The 22,638-nt window shown below is 38.6% G+C and overlaps 1 protein-coding gene and 1 long non-coding RNA gene across 3 annotated transcripts in view; one reads left to right on the top strand and one right to left on the bottom strand.

Annotated features, from left to right (window-relative positions):
* Nucleotides 1–11,832, top strand: part of LOC129734745 (uncharacterized) — a 39,435-nt gene extending 27,603 nt beyond the window's left edge. The window contains exons 3-5 of one of the 2 annotated variants that reach the window (XR_008730290.1): nt 3,045–3,181; nt 9,065–9,146; nt 10,364–11,832. This is a non-coding gene — a long non-coding RNA (uncharacterized LOC129734745). Of the gene's footprint in view, nt 1–3,044; nt 3,182–9,064 lie in introns of both variants that reach the window. The other variant, XR_008730289.1, reaches the window with a different exon arrangement.
* The window catches only part of ADAMTSL1 (ADAMTS like 1), a 190,982-nt gene that overhangs the window by 59,181 nt on the left and 109,163 nt on the right, over nt 1–22,638 (bottom strand). Inside the window, exons 14-15 of the mRNA XM_027807903.2 lie at nt 19,031–19,332; nt 14,138–14,267 (exon numbers count right to left, since the gene is read on the bottom strand). Coding sequence (XP_027663704.1) covers nt 14,138–14,267; nt 19,031–19,332 — 432 coding nt within the window. The remainder of the gene's footprint in view (nt 1–14,137; nt 14,268–19,030; nt 19,333–22,638) is intronic.

The following is a 22,638-nucleotide window of genomic DNA, read 5'->3' as shown; positions in this document are numbered from 1 at the left end:
CACTTTCCAGGCCATAATACACTGAAGACCACTAAAGCCTGATATGTGTACCAGGAGCTATTTAGCAGTGGAGTAGGAGTGACATCTGGCAGCCAGTTAGGCTAATCTGGAGTATGTTCTCCATATGAATAGTACTGGGGGAGAGGTCTTCCCAGATTTTCCCATAAAACTGTCAGTCAGAATTAACATGGATATCAGCTACCCTTCAGTTTTGGCACAATCTAAACCAAGATATTTGAGTAAACATTGCTGAAAAGAAGGCATTTTCTTATTCCAGAAGCTATTTTGATACATGGTTAGTTGCCAGAGTTTCTTTTATTCAAGTGGTGGGAATAGCTATTGCCTCCAGCAGCTCACTGCTTGTTATTTGTGTAAGTGCACAATGTTTCTGTTGGCAGTTCACATCTCAGTGGCTAGGAGGCCACATAAGCTCTTTGGACATATTGGTTTCTACAGAAGAGGGTGGCTGTTTCTTCTTCCAGAAAGAAATGCTCTGTTTCAGTAAAAAGAAGTTTGTTTGTTTGTTTTTTTTTCTCCAGTGTTTGAAATTTCTGTTGCAGGTTGCATCTGTTGCCCTACCATAACATCGGGTCGTTCACAATTCTTTCCAGCTGCTTTAAACAGCAGATTCCTTAGAGGTGCTCAGGAAATATGAGGTCAAATTCTCTCTTACTCTTGTACTTTCATAGTCCCCAGTGACTTTTATGGCTTTCACAGATACAAAGTAAAGAACATAGAGTGACGCAGAGACATGCAAAGTGGAGTAGGACTGCTCAGGTAACCAAACCCACAGATTATATATATATGATCAGCAGAATTACAAAGCCCTAAAAACACAGAGAAGATCAGTGTTAATCTTACAGAATAGAATCACAGGGCTGCAGAATTATTATGTAAGAGCTAAAGTTCCTTGCAATGCTTTGAAGTAATATTCTACTAAATTTACAATTTAGTTTTTAAACTGCTTGTACTGTTGGAGATAATTTTTTCTAAAAATAGTGCTTTTCTGTCATAACACAGTTTTACCCTTACTGTAGAATTTCATGTGATGCTTGCTGAAATAATCCTCGTCTTACTTCATGTGTCCTTATCTGTGCTCTGTCTCTTTCCTTTTGGGTGTTTTGGCCATACTGCACTGACTCTTCCAAAGTACATGACATACAAAAAAGAATAATCCCACCATGTCCTGCATGCAGCTGACAACACCAGAATTAAAATTCAAGTAGGAAATAATCCTATACTTAAAAAGGTGAATATGGTAGTTACAGGATCAAGCTATGGAAACCTTGTGCAAATAAAGCAGTCAACCTTGTGAGCTGATCATGGCTATAAAGACTTTGGTAAAAATCTGCATACTTGCCAGTTACCAGTTAGGTACTTTGTGTATTGCTTCCCAGAGGCTGGTGAAGAGATTGCATGGTTTTGGCCTGAAACATTCTTTTTATCCCTCCTTCTTCCTCCTTCACTAGTGCCCAATGCTACACTAACATGTAGCAACAGAGAAACAATGTGGGTTTTTTAGCCTTCTTAATGGTAGGACTTTGGCATGTCTGTGCCCCTAAACCCTTGGATTGTCCTAACTCCGGGTCTATCAGTTCTTCTGTTGTCTGTCTCCATCCCCATCTCCTGAATACCTAAGTAGTGGTTATGTATTTAAGCAAAAACTAGACTTTTAAAATATTTCAACTACTATGCTTCTTAAAAAAAAACAGAATTCAAAAGGTTTGCATCCTCTGCAGAGGCTGATGTACATACAATACATTGAATATTTGAAATGAGTGAAGGAGAACTACATTAATACCAAACTGTGAAGACATTTAGAGATGGGTATCAGACATGAATGTAACAGGAAAAAGGCAATTCATAGGGCTGGATGTGTTGAAATGGGTATGTATCTATTAGTGAATCATGTATTAGAATACACACATAGGCACATCTTTCAAATGAACATAAATAAAACCAGGTTTCCACTGGAAATGTATTATGAGCAGAGTATGGTCTCAAAATACAGCTTTATTTCAAGTATCATAATGAATTCAAAATATAAAACTGATCACAGAAATTTTTCCCTTTCCAAATGAAAAATCCCCTGCTTCCAGCAGACTGTTGTGATGTCTTAGTAGTTTTTTTTAGGTTGTTGAAGTATAGGGAGACATATAATGCATGTGAAGATATGCAAACTAAGTAGTGAACCTGATCTGACTCCTTAAGGCAGTGGTTTTCCTTTTGATTTTCTTATACACAATGCTAAGGGTGTGGTCTAGAAACTGGACATAAACTCATGAAAAGCCTAACCAACAACAGCACCACATTTCTTGAATTTCCAGGAACTATAAACTAACAAAGTGAATTAGTAATGGGAAGATTTTATGAATCAGAAAACACCAGTTAGGAAATCTAACACCCAGTTCATATTATGAATCAAAGTAATAATCGGTAACATACTATTAATTTTACAAATTAAAATTCTAATTTCTAAATGGCCAGTGAGAATCTGTAATTTTCTGGTACATTCTCATTAAATAAATTTGGCTTCATTAAGCAGTGCTTACACATATGGTTAACTTCAGGTAAACAAGCAGTTTCCACAATTAGTCATAGTCAGTATATTTTAAAATGTGACTATTTGCAGCTTCCTTGCATAAAAGAGAACAATTGTGAAGCTCCAGTTGCCAAAAAAAGGCCCAATAATCTGAAAATCTTGATTTCTATCACAGCACAATTATTCTGCATCATTAATATAGGTCTATAAACATTAGAGATGCTCTCAAAAAACAGCTTAACCATGTTATTTCTAATAAGGGAAATTATCTTGATGAAAATCTTGCCTGCGAACCCTAAATTAAACTCTATCATGTTTTACTTTAGTGATTTTCAAGTTCAGTGAGGGTCCATATATTCAACTAGAATATAGCCTGCACATTTATAATCAAGTTGTCTAAAAGGAAAAGAAAAAAAGCTTCTATCATATGAGTATGAACTTCTAATTAGTTATAGACATTTAATTTTAATCAGAAATGAACTTTCCTTCTTTCTTGTGACAGAACAAAAATTATATGTGTCATATTGTGGTCCAGCACTTCAGGTGATGAACTGAAGGATCAAGCGAGCAGGACCTCGTTCCTGAACTCCAGAGGTGACTGAGACCAGAACTCTGAAACATGGGCTAGTCTGTGGTTATGTGAATATACCCTCTGAGTCCAATGGGAAGACTCAGATGCTGGGCTGAATAATACTCTTCTTCCACGTATGTTTTAACATCTCGTTTGCAAAATTGTAACAATACTTTTTTTCCCCTTGAGCTTCATCCATGTTCTCTGCTTAGGTTGTGGTCCTACAGCAGGGATGATCTCTTACTCTGTCTTTATGTGCTGCCTAGCACAATGGGGCTCTCAGCCTGACAGGAGCCTCTAGGCATCAGTGTGTTACAAATAAAAACAGGGACAACAATAAACTGTTGCCTCAGTTTTGAAATGTGCCACTCATTGCTACAAGAACTGGAGCCCACAAAATAATTCTGCAATCTAAGTAGACCTGAAACGGGCACCAGCTAGTAAGCAGCTACTCATGGCAAGAGAAGCTGCTAGAATTAGAGTTATTGCCCCAGTGGAGCAATGAGCCTTCAGAACAAAGAACTATCACACTGCTAAAGTCAGTTTGGAAAAAGTAAATGATGTAGGTAGAACATGAAAAATACACAGTCTTGAGCCAAAGCACTATAGAGCCAACAGCTTTGGATCAGTCCCTATATGCATAGTATATATGGTAAAACCCAAAGCATTCTAAGCTGTTCGGTGTTATAAGTCAAGAATATTTTCTAGAGACACAGGATTTCATCCTGACAGAGTCCCTTCAAGCTCTGCCAAGAAAACTGAACGCTGCATAGGAAAAGTAAATACCTTTCTACACAAAGACCTCCCAAACTAGTTTAAAAAAAATTGAATTATTGTCATTTTTATGTGGTTAAACCATATGAAAGTGATACAAAGAACTCTTCTTAGTTCTAAAATAAACATCCATCAGTGTGGAGTAAGGTTTGTCTGGAAGTGTCTTACTTAACATCTGACACCTGCCTGCATAGAGATGTTTCTCAGTGCACACAGACTGGGTGGCAGCTGTGTATATGCACATGCAACAGGCTAAGTAAATCACATACTATGTCAATACTGGCTTCCCCTTGTCCTCTGCCAACCTGCACATCCTCTGTTGGATCCTGCAGACTGAGAAGTCAACTCAGAGCCCATACATCTCCTCCCTTCCTTTTGGGAGATCTGTTCTTGATCTGGAGCTGCGTTTCTGGCAAATCTTCCTGTTTCATAGGTGTGAAAGGCTTTCTTAAGGCTCCTTTAGCAGATTTATCTTGGGTTGAGTAAATATCCTCAGTGTCAGGTCTTAAATGTCATCCAGAAGTGATCTTAAAATTTAGGCAGTAGAGAGAATTACTGTCAATTCTGTTCGGGTAGCATACTTTCCTGCAGTGAAGCTACAGGGTGGAGATGAAGACTCCAGGGTTGGTACCTGGCTTTATAATCAAACTAGTCTCCAAGAAAGGGGCATAAAAGACAAGAATTTAACTAGAACTAATTCTTCATTCAGATCTCAGAGGAAAACAGAGATTTAACTAGGCTTTGAAAAAGCTAATAAAAATTTGATTAAGCAATAAAAATGAAAAGTTAAAGAACTTTTAGATTATCAGCAGTGACAGAAAAATAATTCATACTTAGTTGTTGTTCACTGCCAGCTGACAAAATCTGTTGTTCAGTATCACCAAAGTGAAAGGAAGCTGAACGGGCAGGGAAGGTTTCAGGGGATCATTGTGCACAACGGAGAGTGAGCTGCTTTTCTATGAAAAGAATCTTCCTTGCAAGTGAAGGGAATCCATTAAAGAGATGCCTATGCAGCCAACACATGCAAGCAGATCAAAGGCTCAATGAGAGTGCTCTGGGAGCTGACAGATGTGCCCTGCATTCATTCTGTAGACTTGTCAGTGTCAATATTGCAGCTCATTATAGATGAACATGGAAGGGAGCCAATATTTATAGAACAGAGCCAAATAGGGGAAAATAGAGGAGGACGTCAACATTCAGAGAACAGCGGGTAAATAAGCATGCAACAACTCTAAAAATGGTGCGTTTTGTTGTTGGAATAACCTGATATGTTTTGAGCAATATATAGAAGGTTCCTTACAGTAAAAAAACCTTGCTGTTCCCTTGGGTTGAAGGCAGAGGACATCAACCATTAGAGCAGGTCAGAAAAGAGGTTTTGTGTTTTCCTGCCAACAGTTCTAACAGTGCGAGGTTGTCTAGTAGGTCTTTCAGGGGACTACTTTAGATGCAGAATACATGAAACACAGAGGAACATGAAAAGACAATTTTAGGTAGGTGAACAGGTTTGGCAAGGAATTGGTTTGAGAGGTTAGCTGCTGAAAAGTACCTCACAAGAGATTTTTACTCTGTATAACTGTGGCACTGATAGCGATGGATGTCTTTGATACAGCTACACAGATCAGATTAGGCTTCATAGACAAACGAGTACCAGTTTCTGTCTCAAGTTTAGGTTGGACTCATGCTTAAAGCAGAAACTTCTTACAAGGAGGTTGTTCAGCTCTTATGTGAGATACAATGAAAATAGGTCCTTGGTAACCCCTTTCAAAAATGAAGATAGGAAACAGTGGGGGAACAGAGAAATGAACGTAAAGGTGGAAAGCTGATTAAGAAGTAATATAGGGAGGTTTGATGAATAAGGCAGAAATTGCATGAATTGCACTTGAAATGACAGATGGCAGAAACTGAACGAGGAGTCAGGGAGGGACACACAGTTTGGGAACTACACCTTGCCCTAAACTTACATTAAAGTAACGAAAAAACACAAGAACCACCAATTTATGAAATAAATTGTGTGCATCAGTCTATGAAGTGCTTTCATATGGTTCTGTAAAGAAGCAGAGGGAATTTAACACCCTGCTGCCCATGACAGAGCTGCTTTGTGTTGAGTGCTCCCTGGCTTTTTTCACACTGGTGCTCTCTGTGCTGGACCATCTGATAAACCAACACCTCTTCCTAGGCCAAACTTTATGCTACATGGAATATGTTAAAAAGCAGTTCCTAAAGGAGAAATCAACAAGCTTACAGACAAAGAAAGAAAAAGCTCAGCAGGTGAGAAAGATATGTGATGAACTGATTATTTGTAATCTGAAATACAATCTAAAGTGAAGCAATTTAAAAATGGGATAGCTGAAAATGCACGTAGATGGAACAGGAAGAATATACCAGCAGTCTGACTTCACAACTTGTAAGATCAATATTGAAGAACATGTGATTTTGTCCCACAGAGTAACAAGACTCCTAAAATTCAAGAATGCCTTTGCTGAAATGATCAGTGCAGGAAAGAAGTGAAGGAGATGTTACTGGATTGAATGGACAAAGCAAGCAGATTCATGAATGAAACAGTGTTCGGAAAAAATGGAGTGGGCTTAAGTAATTCTCTAGCCAGTCCACGTTTTATAAGCAGTACTGCCACAAAACCAGCAGATAACATGAGCTTCTTTCTGACCTGGCTGGCAGCATTACAGGGATAATATTTTCATTAGGATGAACTGTTCCTGAACTATTTTGCCAGCGCAGAAGGTACAAACTGAGACTGTCTTTCAAAACCAAGCATATAAGGTTTTCCTTTAGTTTGTTTGGTAGGTGGATGGCTTGCTTGTGCTTCTGCAGATGTGACAGACTTACCTGGCAGATATAACATTCCTTGTTTAATCAGTATGGCTCCTTTTATAGGTACTTAATTCACTCCAAACTGAATGGTTATGAAGGCACCTCCTCCATTTACTTTATGTGTGAGTCCTTCTGATGTGTAAGTATAGTACAGAACTGTACAATACATTTGCAACAGTTGGGGTCATTTATTTGTTCTCCTTTTACATACCTTGTCTTTTTATCATGAAGGTTCATTGGTTTGAAAGTATTGGGTATTCTTTAGGCTACTGCTATCATAAGTTACTTCAGCAGTACTGTAAATGGCAGGTATAATGGTGCTCTTCATTTCACCCATTTTTAAAGGTAGCGATGACACAGTAAAATCAGCTGTTTATAAGACCTTGTAGCTTATTTCACAGGTTAATGCTTCAGTGAAAAAGTTAAACCTGGCCATTACACTACAAAACATTTTACTTAACTTTATATTTGGCACAAGAGCAAAGGAGTGCTCTTTATTGTCACTGCTGGGAAAGCTTTCTTTTGGGAGCTGAATCCTGCTGTTGAGGCAGTAAATTAATACACAAGAAAACTGAGGATAAATTTGCAGAAAAAACCCTAAGAATTAGAAGTTCTGAAATGCTGAAGTGAGAGCATATTTGTTCAGAATACTGAAAAATATAAAGTGGAAGTGAATATTAAGTTCTGGTTAGCACAGGCGTTAGAGAAGAGAAAGGTAGAGTGAAGTTGACTGTATTAAGGTGGAATTACTAACAGTGCCAGGAAAAAACAGAAGAGGAATTTTCCTCTGCAAAGGGACTCACTAAGTTCCTACCATGACTTTAAAATCACACTCATCACAAACCAAGCTACAAAAAACCCGTGGTGGGGCATGGTGAGATTGTTTGAACACAAAGGTGTACTAACCTGGTGAAATTTGTAACCTGGAGATTTTTTTAGAAGAAAATAATCTACTAGGTATACAGGATTTGGAATAAGAAGTGTTGCCTGCTATTCTTTGAAGTAAGAAGGAAAAATGGTATAAGTTATTAAATAAATAATTTACAATTGCCCTCTAATATTTTATAAACATAGTAGCCTGGATGGAATATAACTTGAAATGGAGGAAAATGTCTATGGGTGAAATCCTATCTAATGAAGGAACCATCAAATTATTTAAAAAAGCAAAGTGGCCGGGAAAGCAGTCTGAAATTTTAAACTAGAAGAGCTGAAGCCAGACTGTAATGGAGACTCCAGAGATGCTCCACTGACCTTAGCAACTTGCATGTTGCTCTGCTTCACATTTAGATGTGACGTGCATAGGAAAAGACTGCTTTCTATGGATCCCCTCGGTGACTCGACTGTAGCTGCTGTTGAATGAGAGATACTGAGGAGCATGCAGTTACTGCTCCACCACAGGCAACACATCCATTGAGAATGGGGAAGGGTAGGCTGTCAGACGTATCTTGGATAAGCTCTTAACAACTGGAGAGGGTAAAAAAGGGGCGGTTTATTATAAAAATACGGGAGAGAAAGAGAAATGTTTTAAGGTCACAGATTAATACATTTTAAGGCCCAGGTGATACTACAGTAGTGCAGGGTAGTCATACAGGTAACGCAGGTACAGCTAGGGACAGAGCTCCTTTTGATGTCTTTGTACAGTCCTGTCTTTAGCAAAGTAAACTGAGCCAACAGATGTGGTTCTGAGCCTGGGACTCCTGTTTAAGCTGTTTCTCACCCTAAATGCTTCAAATAGGGGTGAATCTACCCTGTCTGACAGCATACTCCTAATGTCTAATTTTCCAATTACTCCACCAATGGTTCAAGCTATGGCCTGTGATCCCAGAAGGCTTTGTGGGTTACAACTTAAGAGGCTGTCACAGACATTCTCAATGCACTTCAGATCAAAATAGACTTAAATACATCCCACTTAAAAAAAATATTCAGGGGTTTCTGAGGGGTTGAACATCTTTTTGTGGCACAGAGACAGTAACACCATCATTGCCTCATTAATGTTAGTTGTAAATTACAGCTCTGAGGACTGACTGCAACAAAACAAGAACTGGCATCTCCAGTCAGTAAGGCTATCCTGCAGTATCCGTAGACATAATGACTTGCAAATCTTTAAACCTTTTTCATGAACTAGACAGATATGCTCTAATATTTCACTTGAGCGATGCAAAACACCCTGCCACTAACAGAGGTCGCCTTTAATGGATTAAAGAAAGCTCTGGCCCTGCTACACATATTGAATTAATTTCAGATTGTTGATGGGAGCCCATCTTACACTAAGTCTGACCTACCAGTAACCTAATACTTCATGTCTCCAAATGAATCAGAAAACATGTTTATCTTTTTCTCCTTGATAGTTTGACTTCATCTGGGAAATGAAACAGAGCAAAACAGATGGACAATCCTGCATTCATCAAATAAACATTAAAATAATAACAGGTAATTTATTGCAAAACCACAGACAAGCAGATGCAGGGAAAAAAAAAAAAGAAAAGGAAGAGAAAAAGAAGATACTGTGCAATGAGCTAGAGCCCAGCCTACCTCAGGCTACCTTGACCCTTCAGCTAGGTATCAGGACCACTCAGATGGTTTCCTATCTTTTCTTGCTAACAACAGAGGCAGAGCTAGAAGGAGTAAAGGGGGAGTGTTGTGAATTTGTGTGCTATTCCTAGAATGATCTTTTTTTTCCCACTTGTTTTGTTTTGTAACATTCAGCTTTTTTACCCCTGTTTGTTGTACAGGGATAAAAGTTCAGTTTTGAAAATATGCAAGAACAAAATTGTAGAAATTGCCTGGAATTTCATCCATTTTCAGCCATCTGGCTTTCATTGCTTCTCTCCACTCCTCCATACATGTTTACCAAATCTTTTCAACACACATTGACCAAACTATTGAGCAGTTATAATTAATGACACAGTTACAACATTCTATTTTACCCCTTTGGTAGAGTTTGTTGGCTCAGCATGAGGTGCTTATGCTGTTGCTGTTATAAAAAAGAGCAATTATATCTGATTAGATGATGACTGCCTCTGTATTTTGGGTTGTGGAGGCTGAGGAAAAGACACATTTTGGATGTGAGTAATTTTGTTGGTGAAAACAATAAAGCCAACACTGAGAAAATGACAGGGTTTTTTGATTATTTTTATTTTTTTTTAGTAATTTGGAATACAAACATAGCAATTGGCAAAACTGAGTGATCTGCCCTTTTGTTTTTTGAGATTAGCAAAGAAACTTCTAGACATTGAACATCTATTCTGCATGTACATCTGGGAAAACTTTGCTCTGCTCAAGTACCACTATGTAATTCTGGAAGTGATGTAGCTTAACTGACACAAATTAAGTAACTGAATGACTGAATTAAAATGTTCATAGTGTTCTTCATTCCCCTATTTCCTGGAGAAAGCATGCTGGTTTTCCTGGTATATCAAAACAGGCTATATCCTTTTTATGGAAATATCAAACAAGAGCATGCCAAATTAATGATATAAAATTTTATCCTGTACCTACTGTGCTGAAAATCAGTTACTAGCTCTCATCTTAGCAATCACCTCCAGAGTGGTTCACTATTTCTTAGTTCAGAGCAAAATGGGAAATTTTGTTATACTGTTTTCCTGGATGAAAGAGACTGAGCTTTTTTTCTGCTATTGTTTTTGAAGCAACAAGAAAAAAACTCTCAACAAAGTCTGAAACTACAGGAAACTCAGATGCTTTGGGATTTGAACATGGATGAAATCTACAGTTTTCATGTGCAACTCTTCCTGGTTCTTCTTTCTTCTGTAAGAATTTTAAGCATGAGACTTTGCTGACTCATATAGCTGTGAATAGTTGAACACAGATTTATGTGGTTTAGTTTTTCTGTCTCTTTTTAAAGGACTCAGAATGTCAATGTGCTATTGATGATATGCTACTAATGATATTAAGCCAGAATTTCAATGAAAATGATAAAGCTTTCTCAGCTGCTATACGAGCACCATCACCTTTCAGTGTTTTCATAAATCTGAACTATTGCCAGTATACTTTAGCTTTTAATAAAATTTGTTCCAGGAAAGATCAGAGCAATTAGGAACTTAAGAGGATGACAATACCACAGAGTGTTTTCAAGGTGAAACATTAAGCGAGCAACGAAGTCTTCTAGCCTGTCCACATCTATTATTAGTAGGGAGCAAAAAGAAGACCAACAGTGAAGATCCCTTTAGCATCACTCTTCTTGAGTGTCCAAAAAGAATGATGAAACAAAACCAGAATGAAATTACTCTTCACTGACTACTTCTACAGGTCTGTCTAAAAATGTATGCCTTCTGACCTTCCGGAAAGATTCAGTGGTTCAATGCTTTTGTTTATCTGTATTAAAATAGACAAACCAGTTGTTGACTAGGAGAGGCTTACATGACTAACCCTTTGAGAGGCTACAGAGAACACCACATGTAACCAAAAGTGCCTGCAGCAGAAGCAACATGAAGTTTGGAAGTTCTAATTTTTAAGTGTTCTTCCACTTAAGTTAAACAAGATCTTGAACTGTATTAAATTCTAAGCATGCTGGGCTGTTTTGGTTCAAGAAACATAACTGGAATAATTTATTTAAATACATTAGGAGGGATTTTTTTTTTCTCTTGGGCAAGACTTCTCAGGTTCTTTATGCTGCGGACAACATTCCTTGTCTGCTGAGACATTCATTACCACCTCAGTTGTCTTTTCATCAGACTGCCTCCTCTACCCACCACAACTGCATGCTCCGAGTCACTTACACATCAAGGACATTTTAGGAAAGCGGTTGTTATGCTTTGAGCTTCCGTTAATGCACTTTAGCAGCTGGAAAACAGAGAGAAGAGCCAACACTATGAGACCAGCAAGCATTCTTTATAAGCCATCAGTGAAAGCTCTGGGAAATATCAATGGTTCCCAGATCACATTTTGGGAACTTCTGTAACAAGGATCTAAGTTCACAGCCACAGTGTATTAGAAGTTTTGGACTTGTAAGTCAGTATCAATGCCTTCTTCAGCATTCATAAGGACAGGATTTTAGCCTAAATTTCCACCAGATTCCTGGATCAAGATTTCTTGAATTATAATACTGAAGCATTTTATGATTAAGAAAAGAATAAAGCCCTAAAGCCTTTATTTTTTATTTTCTTTGTTTTTATTTTTTCTTTCTTATGTGTTTTTTTTTTGAAGTCTTAAGACTGTTGCAATTAATTATTATAAAGACTAATCTTTATACACTAAATATTATCAGTCTAATTGATATACCATTGTATTTAATACAATGGCATTAATAGACACAGAACTTCAGAAGTTTGCAGGAAATAAGTAAGTTATCCTGTCACAGCCTGCCTGGGAGACACATGAACTTTCTTTCTTGCCTCTTTTTCCATTAGCCGTGCTGCCTGCTGCCTGCAGCCTTGAGTTTTAGGCCTCCTTGCTCTTAACAGAGGAGCCATTTTGCAGAACACGTGCTGTTCTTCATTCTGCGCCGCTTAAATTTCTGCAGACAGGCAATTTCCTCCAGACCAAGGGGGTTGGAGGGAGAGGAGATGTATATACAGGGAAAGGAGTAATTTCCCCTTTTCTCAGTTGCAGCCCTAGGGGTGGATGAAAGCTTCGTAGTCTCCCCTCACTGCCTCAGTCCCCTTTCACCTCTGCTTCACAGCCTGATACTGACCTACAGTATGATAATCTTGTAATCCATGGAGCGAACAACATGCCCAAGGTTGCTTTAAACTAGCTCCACTCTGGTAGCAAGGTTACCACAGTGGTATGGATTATCATACAGACTAATTAAAAAAGCATCCACTCAATTTATCAGACTACTTTTGTAACAGAACTCACATAAATACTGGCCTACATGAGTGTGCCTTATTTTTTCTTAACCAACGAATATTTATTTTCAATGTCAGAATCGATGGGTGATCAATCTCTTACGATGCACTCTCAGCTCCAGTGATGTTATTACCTATCAATTACAGTGAGATTCCCACCTGCAAAGTTCTTTTCAAGTATTAATACAATATTTGTTTGTTTTTGCCAGCAATACAGACCATTTAACAAAATCAGGGTTGCAATATCCTCATAAGCAATTCCTGTAATGCTATGGTGAAATGTGTCAGCCTATTTGACTCTTTTTGCCACAGACTCAAAATCCTGATTATCCAATCAGTTATTTTTGTCCTTATCATTCTTGGATGCTGGCCATATATGACACCGTATTTGATTTTTCATGTGAACCTTCTCTGTGTATCCAAAATCTGCTAATATTCATAATGATATAACTCTGTATAGGCTGCTGTCATATAAAGCATACATACACCTACCATTATACACTCTAAGGAATATCTACCATCTGGACAGCACTGAGTGTTTTAAATAGTTCAAAGTTATAAATCAATGTATTTCAAACCTGCCACACTACCAGAGAAGAGTAAATGCACCTGTGTACAGCTGGGAATAAAGACAATATGTATACAGTACATCTTGAAGACTTGACAGGCCTAGGTTTATTTAAATAAACCATTGGAACCACAGACAACTGTTTTCTGTTGTGGAGCATAAAAATGTGTATCTCTGCAGAAAAAGATCTGCTATTTTTAAGGCCAGGATTCTGGAACCTGCCTGAAGCCAGGGAGGAACAGGTTCTGCAAAACCTTTTGCGAAAGTGGAGGCTGGAGAAGTCTCCTTAAACTTGACACGACTCTGGGTAAAGTTAAGCCAACCCATAACTGTCTCCCTGCAGAACCTGAGTAGGCAAGCCATCTGAATTTTGATCTTTGGTTTTACTACAGCTTTGCACTTCCTAGTCGATATGACTGTGGTGTAAGGATGCTGTAAGCCCCTGCAGTCTGAGAAAGAGCATGTGTGAGGCACTGTGTGCCTCCGGAATGAAAGGCCACTGAGTCTGGGGTCACAACTTACTTAAAATTCTTTTTTTTGTATGGCTAGTGTTGTTTAAATAGCTCTGGCCAACTCACTGCACTACAAACACCCACACGTATGTATTAGTTTTGCTTTTATCATGGATTCTTCAAAATGTCTGGACAAGACTGAAGAGCCCTGGCCTGTGTATCCTTACCTTTGATAACACTACCAACCTGCTACCTTACACAGCAGCAGAGTTTTGCTCGCTCACAACAGCTCTGCTCACTTCATGTCAGTTAAAGGGAGTCCCTGGGGGAGTGACATGGATCTGCTGAGCCCAGACAGCTAAGTCTGTGGTACTACAGCTTGAGGAGACATCTCAGGCTCATGTCTGTATGTTTTACTCCTGTACTCCAGGAATCATTTCAGTGATACCCAGATCCAAGCATCCCTGGCCCCAAACATCTCAGATTCATGGGGAGCCTGAAGATCAGTTTCTCAACTTTATCAGTGGTCACATCCCTCGTAAGAGAGATGAGACAAAATGTAAGAAGATAAGACATAAGATATAATAAGCCTACCTTGGGGGGCAAGGGTCCAGGCTACAGGCTTTCAGCAGCTGTGGAGGGCGGCGGCTGGTTACACACAGCATCTCTTCTGCGGTCTCCCTGGTTTGTTTGTTCAGGCAGGTCACCACAGCCTCCTGGACACCTGCACGCAACAATGCATGGTCACGGTCAGCTCTCTGCACCTGGAGGGCCAACTGAAGGCAGGGGCAGGCTGCAAAGAGGAAGGAAGCTGCTTCCTGCATGGCAGTGGGGTGTTGGCTGTCCACATCCAAATGCTCTGCCTGATGGTCTTTGAGGAGTATGGTATGAGTGTCTATCAAAGGGGGATGTTTCCCAGCACAGCGCAGCTGAGTAGGGAAAATCACAGCTCTTTTCTCCCTTCTATAGGGGAAAGCTTTTATCTGCAACTTGCAATTTTCCAGACACTGTCATAAATTGTTTACTGCACCTTTTATATCCAGACCAGATGGTCTGGCCAGAACACCTCATAGTTTACTTGCCCTTGCTTTCAGTATCACTAGGTGTCTTAATCACAATGAATGTCCCTAGGTTCATTCACCACTTGCCTTCCCCAGACAGAAAATTCTTCAGTGCTCTGTAGTGCCTTATCCTTTCACTATAAGTGCAATAAGGCTGTTTATTTGTCAGTCAAGTAGGATAAGACATGAAGATGGCCTTGACTTCAGCATGCTGTATTTTAAGCAACAATATGATTGCTATGCATGCAAATGTAAAGTAAAACCAGGTCAGACAGTTCAGCTGCTCTCAGTTACTCTTCTGCATCCACAGACCTGCTTCTAAACTGAAGATGCTAACCTGCAGGGTTCATCTGAGAGCTGGAACAGAACAGGGGTAGCGGTTGGGACTAAGAGAGAAGCTTGGAGATTATATTCTAACTCAGGAAATCCTGGGTGATATCAATTCCTATTTACTCTTCAGCATACTAGTTTCTCTGTCTCATTTTTCCTATGATTAAGGTGGAAATATTACAATTTTTTTTGATCACAACGTTAGAAAGCTAGAAAATTAGGGACTGCAACACTACATGTCATAGAAGAGTACTTAGTGAGAAAGGATCTACTTCTTCCCCAGGGGGTCCAAGGATAATAATTGGTCTCAACTTCAAAAAAATCTAACCCACAGTGGTTCAAGCAAAGTGGAAGTATGCTTTTTACATGCATTCCTACTTCCTGAGTTAGGAAAAGATTAGCTGAACTTGTAACAATTGCATCATCTCAAGTCCAACAATTAATTTTCCAGAATACCTCACAATCTTTTGAAGATACTGATTTTTTTTTTTAAGTTTTGAAAGAGTTTGAACAGCTCTGAGAGCAGTATAACAGAACTGACGATACCCAGTGCTTGTTCCTGATGCCAGAGCACAAGTCATTAAGCAAACAATGATATAGTATTATTCAATAGGATGGAAGTGCTGCAACTTATTGTAGTCCCTGTACTGCTGAAACTATGCATAGGTTTGTTCCTCTTATCCTCAGTACAGGCTGAGGAAAGGCCCACAGTGAAGTGGCATGCTGAGTGTTTTATTGGCTCCTATGTGTTCAAGCTTATTCAGGGCATGCCTATAACTCAAGGATAGGCAGTGTCTCCTCTCCACTGCACTCAAGGTGCTGAAGAAAAGAAAGAAATTAGACATTTTTGGACATGGACATCAACATCAAAATTAGCAAAGTCCTTGAAGTCAGCCAACTTTCTTGTGGGTTTCTTCTTTACAAGGTGGCCCCATATTTTTAAGCTCTTTTGCTATTCAAGTACTCGCCCAAAATACTTAAAAAAACTGTAAAAAGGATAGCGCATTGAAATAATAAGATAAATGGCAACGATTTATTTCTAGGAAAAGAAACCAATGAAATTTCTATACACAAGCAATATGTTCTCCACCCTGTCGTGCTCGGTATCTTCCCAGCGCGATCATTTTTTTTGTTGGGGATGTTATCATAATGTACCACAAACACAGGTGTATGAATTGATTCCTCAGGACAGACTGCTTCTGGCTGCAGAACAGAAGTGATTCTCTAGCTGACAGGAAATGGCACTGTGTGCGTTACTGGTCTCTGTTTTGCATTGATCACTCGTGCAGGCCTGGCAGCAAGACAATCAGATGAAGCTAGGAGAGAAGGTCTGCTAATCCAGAGGTATGGAAACCAGGTAAGTACTCTTAACTCTGTGGAAGGAAACCGCTGAGTCCTGCCATATGCTGGTGACATCATCCTGCCTACCAGGGATACAGCTCACTCACCATCTCTATGTGCTGGGTATTTTCCTTTCCAGATCAAGATTTTGTAAACTTTTACAGCTTCAATTCCTCCTCTCTGAAGAGTGTCACTAATGAGCTCTTGATCAATGATCATCAATTACTTTAACACTTTTCCATTGTCTGCTTTGGTGCTGACTATCCAAAAGGGATTGACTGCAAGGTCTTGAATTCAGTCTTTTCTTTGTTTCTCAGAGATGGTTTTGTTTTATCAAATTCATATAGACAAGCTTTGATACTACTGTTCTTCAGTTTTCAGTATTCAACCTGCTCCAGACCTCCTCATGAGTTCATTCTCCGTGCTTATTCCTGCCACCTAAGTAATCTCCGATTGTATTTCCAATAATTTTAGCCTATCCTACCAGTATTCTACTCTGCTCACTATAATTCCCTTTCAGAGATCTTACAATTTTTTACCTTTTAAAAAATTACCAGTATGACCAGTAATCTTGCCTGACAGCATGGGTACCGAAGAAAAAGGGCTCCTGCCTGAACTGAACCAGTCTGTGGTTACTAGACGATGTATTGACAGAAGTTTCTGGCTCTAAATGGTTTGTGCCAGGGAATAAAAAAAATAATAATAAAAAATGAATCTGGCTTTCTTCAGCAGCAAACAAATGTGCTCAGAATCACTTCCTTCAGCTTCTCCCTGAATCTGGCACTGAGAGTGTCAGTGTACTGAAAACACCTGTCCCTCTGTTTTTGACAGGTCAATAAGGCAAATGGTTATAAGCTTTAAATCAAGGATGGATCACTGAACATTTAGAGAATATAAAGACCTTTATCAGTCAGAAGTTTCATGGTATAGGGATAATTAAAAAAGGTGTATGAACTTCCAGAATTTTATTTGCCAAGCAACTAAATTCTAAACATTATTTACTGCACAATACTACTAGAATAAAAAGTTGCTTGCTTTAAAATTGCTTTCCCTGAAAAAATAAATCAGTTCTCAATAGGAAATCACTGTATAAAAGGGTGTAAGGATAGGATGTGAATCTAGGCAGTTTGAATTCACTTTCAAAATACCATCAAATGAGGTTTTCTGTGTTTATATCTACCAGAATAGAATAATTGTTACATGATATTTGATGACAGCTCTGGGAAATGCAGCCACTGACAGCAGACTAAATAACTAACTAATTCCTTCTGGTTGTTACTTCTGGGAGGTGAAAGGTTACTTCTGCATCTATCTAATTTCTTCTCTTGAGACTCCAAACCCAATAAAATTAGTTTGACAGGTCTTGCACCTATGGCTACAAAAATATCTGACTTAGCATCTGCTAATCTGGAAAATTTGGAGTTGACATCAGATGAAAATAAATTTCCCTCTTCAAGCTAACAGTTTCTGCTGACAGTTGAAAGAGATTAAATTTATAAAGTAACATGTCTCTGTCATATCAGTCTCTGTGAGTTATAGTTGAAAAATACACACATAGTCACTATATTCGGAGAAATTACCCCAAGAGGATACTTCTAGAATCTATTCAGGTTTCAGTATTCACAATATAAGTGTGACAAATTGTTACTGCTTGCTGGTAGCTTCAATATATGACAGATACTCCTGTAAGTCAGTGTTTGTCACCACTTAGCATACACTAGTGTGTCATATTTTTTATGTAGGAAACAAAGCAATAGTAGCAATGGACTGATAACATTCTGTGAACTGCTCTAAAGACTGCCTACCATCAGCAAGCTAAAAGTAAGCACAGAAAACCTTTGCATTATTTTCTACTGTGTTTTTTAAATTTGTAATTGATTACTGGTGTACCCGTAGAGATCACACTATTAATGCTGAGTGATTTCCAGTTCCATATTTATCTACACTAATCCTTTTTTAAATAGCCTGAAACTTGTAAAAAGTCAACAGCAGGAGAAGTCTAATTCTAAAAGTACCGGAGTGGATGTATTTCTCAGAACTAGCTAGACAAAATGATGGGATAAAAAAAAGAAAAGATACCATAGAACCGTGCATTAATAGTCTGTGACATGGGGAAGCTGAGACCATGATTAACTTTGGGCAACTCCAAGTGCCAAGCTTGCTAGCTTCAGACAATCACACCATTAGGGCTTTTTTACCATATGTTTTCTTTTGCCCTGGAATTGGAGCTGATGTCACTTAGTGGTAGCAGTTGGGGAACCAGCTGAGCCCTTAGAATATTGATAATTCAGTGCATCTGCTATGGGTGGACGATTTATTCCACGTTTATACTTGCACAGTACAGATCGAGAGATAAAAGCTAAAAATGACACATGATTCTTAGTCTGTACACCAGACCACTTTAACATTCATCTTTTTTGTGTAGTGCCTTCTGAGTGATCAGATGATACAAGGAAAGAGACCTGTGATACACTGGATCACTCTTGGTGACAGCCTGCTCATGGAGCCTGAAAGTCCTGAGCAAAAACATGTTGTGCACATGCTTTTTTCCCACTGTTTTCAGTCATACCTTTTCAAATACAGCTGGACTGAATGATCTTACAGTTGGTCTCAATGATCTTAAAGGTCTTTCCTAACCTAAATGATTCTATAATTCTAAATAACTGTAGCAAAGCAGCACATCTGTGGGTGTCAACTGCAAAGCACACACTTGAAGAGGGAAAGCAAATCCATCATAGAAACATTATGCACTTACCTCCACCACAGGACTCTGAGCATTCCGTAAAGCCCTCGTATTCCCAGTCATAGAGCTCATCAAACTCCTGCAAGCTACCATACAGCAGGTCACTTTCCTCTGGGGTATACTCAGTCACCTCCCCACTGCAGGGGCCACTGTAACAGGCTCTCTGAGACACAGGTTTGGGACCTTCACATTCGTCGATGGGCAAGTCAGCCACAGACTGAGAGAAAGAGAGGAGCACCTGACATTTCACAAGCCGCACCTGACTGCCCACTCCACAGGTGACACTACAGGTGGACCAAGCCTCAGGAATAAACCTGTGAGAGAAAAAGAGCAAGAAAATTTATGTCCACAACCAACCAGGCAAGTATAGTCCTGTCCAGGCTAAATTCTGTTTAATGAGAGCCAAATGCTTCACCTCACCATAAGACTATTATGAAATACACATAAAAGCCTTAACATATTGTGGACAACTCAATGGCAACATTGGAAGGTCTCTCAAGTACTCATGTGTAGTGTCTCCTTACATCCAGGAAGAAAGAAACATGCTTAAAGCACCTGCTTTGATCCTGAAATGTCTCAGTGCGAGGCATCCTGCAATCTCCCAATGTGCATCGTGATCCCCCTAACTACTTTTTTCTAGTATTCAATGTAGATCACCTTTGCCTTAGTTGATATCACAATTATGTCTATTAAGTAATAATATTTACTAGACTTATAAGTTCAATACTAGTAAGTATTGAACAGGCTTCTGTTATCAGCTAGTTGCAGCATTACATGGAAAATAATTTCATTGTTCGTGTATTGCAGTAATAATTTTTAAGCCTTAATTTGAAGCTATAAAATACATGCTGAAACCACCATCTCTTTAGTTGCTTTTATTTTTTTGTCCTAGCACATTTAATTCCCCTTCCCATTAAAAAAGCAGCATTCCATTTTATTCTGTATTCCTCTGGCTGTTGCTGTTGTCTCATCTATTAGGAACATTTACATGCTCCAAATTTTTGCCTCTGAAAGTCCATACATACTTTCATAGAAGGACCTTGCAGTCATGATTAAAATAAGCAAAATGGACTGAATTCCAGTTTTTCCTTCTTTTCCTCAACAATAGAATATTTTCTTAATTTTCCTGTGTTGTTGCCACTTTTTCAACATCTTAAAAAAATCAGTGTTAGGAAATTGGCCTAATATTTTAATTAATATAACATCAAGTAGAAGGGTCACTTTCAGTTTCATACCACACCATTACCACCTTGTGTAAATGTAACAGACCTTGTTTTGCTGAGCTCATCTTGATCTCTGCTGATTCCGAAATCTTTCTGGAAACAATGGTTCCAGAGTACGCCATGACCTGCATTACTTTATGCTTAGATACCTCACATTGGTGGTATTAAAGCACTGCAATAATGATTCCAGGTCATAGGCACTGCAGTAATGAATCAGGGTTGCAGGGTGATTCAGATAGCTTTGTCTGATTGTCTTGTCTTCTATATTAGCCATTCTGCCAAAATTTCTGCCATGAGCAAATTCTAAGACAGTGGTTGTAGATACACTAGGAGGGCTAGAACAGAAGAGCAATCCTTTAAGAAGCTCACAGGAACAATACCTATTGACAACACTTTCCCATTAACAGTAATTGTCTGGGATCTGTCAGCACCTTCAAACTCAGCAAGGTTCCTGACTGGAACAGCATAGTCTTCTAGAGCAGAAAGTGTGCCTGACCCACATTTTGTGGGTGTTTATAATGTCTTATTATAAATCCGATATCTACTTCTAGCAATATACGCAGGAGGTAATAGAAAGGAAAGAAATGGATTATATATATTATTAGAACATTTGAAACTGTTTATAATGCTGCTACAAAGACCACAAGTTTTCTTTCTGGAGCAAAGCCTTTGAGAAACTAATGATGCAAAGTAATTCCATTTCACTACTCTGAGACATTTTATCTTAAAATAATGGTCTTGTTTCAAAGTTGATATCCTTCAATTTGAAAGGATTATAGTCTTTAACAGTACAGCTGGGCCACTCAAATTGTTTTTTCTAAGACTGTGCAACTGCTATAATACTATTTTGATGTGGAAAATCTCCTGTCAGAGATTAAACAGTCTATGTCAGCCATTGACACTTCAATATTTTGATTAGTTTAAATGTATAGCTTCTTGACCTGACAGACTAAGAGCCAGAAATCCTAATCAGGTTACAAAAAGAAAAGGCACTGGTCTTCATCAGAAATTGTCTTCCTCATATTTTTTAACACTATGAATAGTTGTGTACCTTTGCTTTGTTGAAGAGCTGCTGTATTCCAAACCAAAAGGGATAATACTTTGCCAGGTACCAAAATTATTCTTTTAGGAAAACAGAGGTACTTCATATACTCAGAATATTTACACATGATGTATATCACACGTAGAAACACATGAACAAAAGAGAGAGGACACAAACGGGAAGTAAGAGCACTATTAAGGCAGACTAGATCCTTTTTGAAATAAGGCTTTATCTATAAATGCCACAGGTTATTTTATTTTACCCTAGTCAGCAACTCATAATGAAAACACTGGAATACCTTCAGGAAATTATATTTTATTCATCTATCTAGGTCCAATTTCTACATTTTAAGTGATAAATTTGGAAGTGTAAATTAATTCTAATATAACTGTTGGCTGCTAAAGAGGCAATTGGTAGAATCAAAGGAGTTGAAAACTGGAAAATGCAGGGGAAAACCCAAGAAAACCCTGCAAACAAAATCTCCATTTAGAACTTGTCATCAGATACTGAACATGTATGTAATGTGAACGTATAATATAAATATACAATGGTTCTGAATCTTCCATCATCCTAAACTCAGGAAATTACAAAGGCTTTCAAATATCTTTGTGTGGTCATTAATGATAAATGTTGCCAAATGGTGAGTACAAAACACAAAAAGTATGTGTAATAAGCAGTCAGTTCCATGGGTTTAAAGTTATTTGTTCTGCATATATTGTACTTGCCGCTGTACAGCATCATGATTTTCTGTATGCTAACATCTGAGTCTTCTTTGAAAATGGAAGTGGTGGAATAGATGTACTGAGAAGCCAGTTTTTTAGAAAACATGAAATGATGGAGGTGTTTCAGTTGTCACTGCATGTTGCTTAATTAAATCCCGCTGTAACAATAGTCCCCATAATAACAGCCCTAATAAATAAGAAAAAGATAGTAACTAGTTCTACTAATGTGGCGGTAGTAGCTGTCAGCCAGAACGTATTTGTGCTAAGAACTCTACAAATGTAAGTTAAAAAGTTGCCGCTCGCCTCAAAGAGGTTACATGGGTCCATAGCTCTTAGCACATTTCTCGGTGATTAACATTATGTCATTGCCTCAGAGTTCATCTATTCCCCTGCCCAGCAGACATGACAATGCTTCTTCCCCAGAGGAAAAATACAGCAGTGTGTTCTGAGAGCTCTGATGAATATTTTAAAGAAGAGTCTTTTACTCCTATTTTGAAGAGATCACTATAAAGTGGAGAAGTGAAGGCTGGAAAGACGGAAAATCATGGCCTTGCTTTGCTATGACTGACTTAGCCGTGTCTGCTGCTGCTCAACTGCTGGATCACTGACTGCTTTACAGCACCCAGCTGTGGG

The sequence above is a fragment of the Falco cherrug genome, chromosome Z (assembly GCF_023634085.1).
Source record: "Falco cherrug isolate bFalChe1 chromosome Z, bFalChe1.pri, whole genome shotgun sequence".
NCBI lineage: Eukaryota > Metazoa > Chordata > Aves > Falconiformes > Falconidae > Falco > Falco cherrug.
This window is presented reverse-complemented; position numbering and strand designations above follow the sequence as displayed.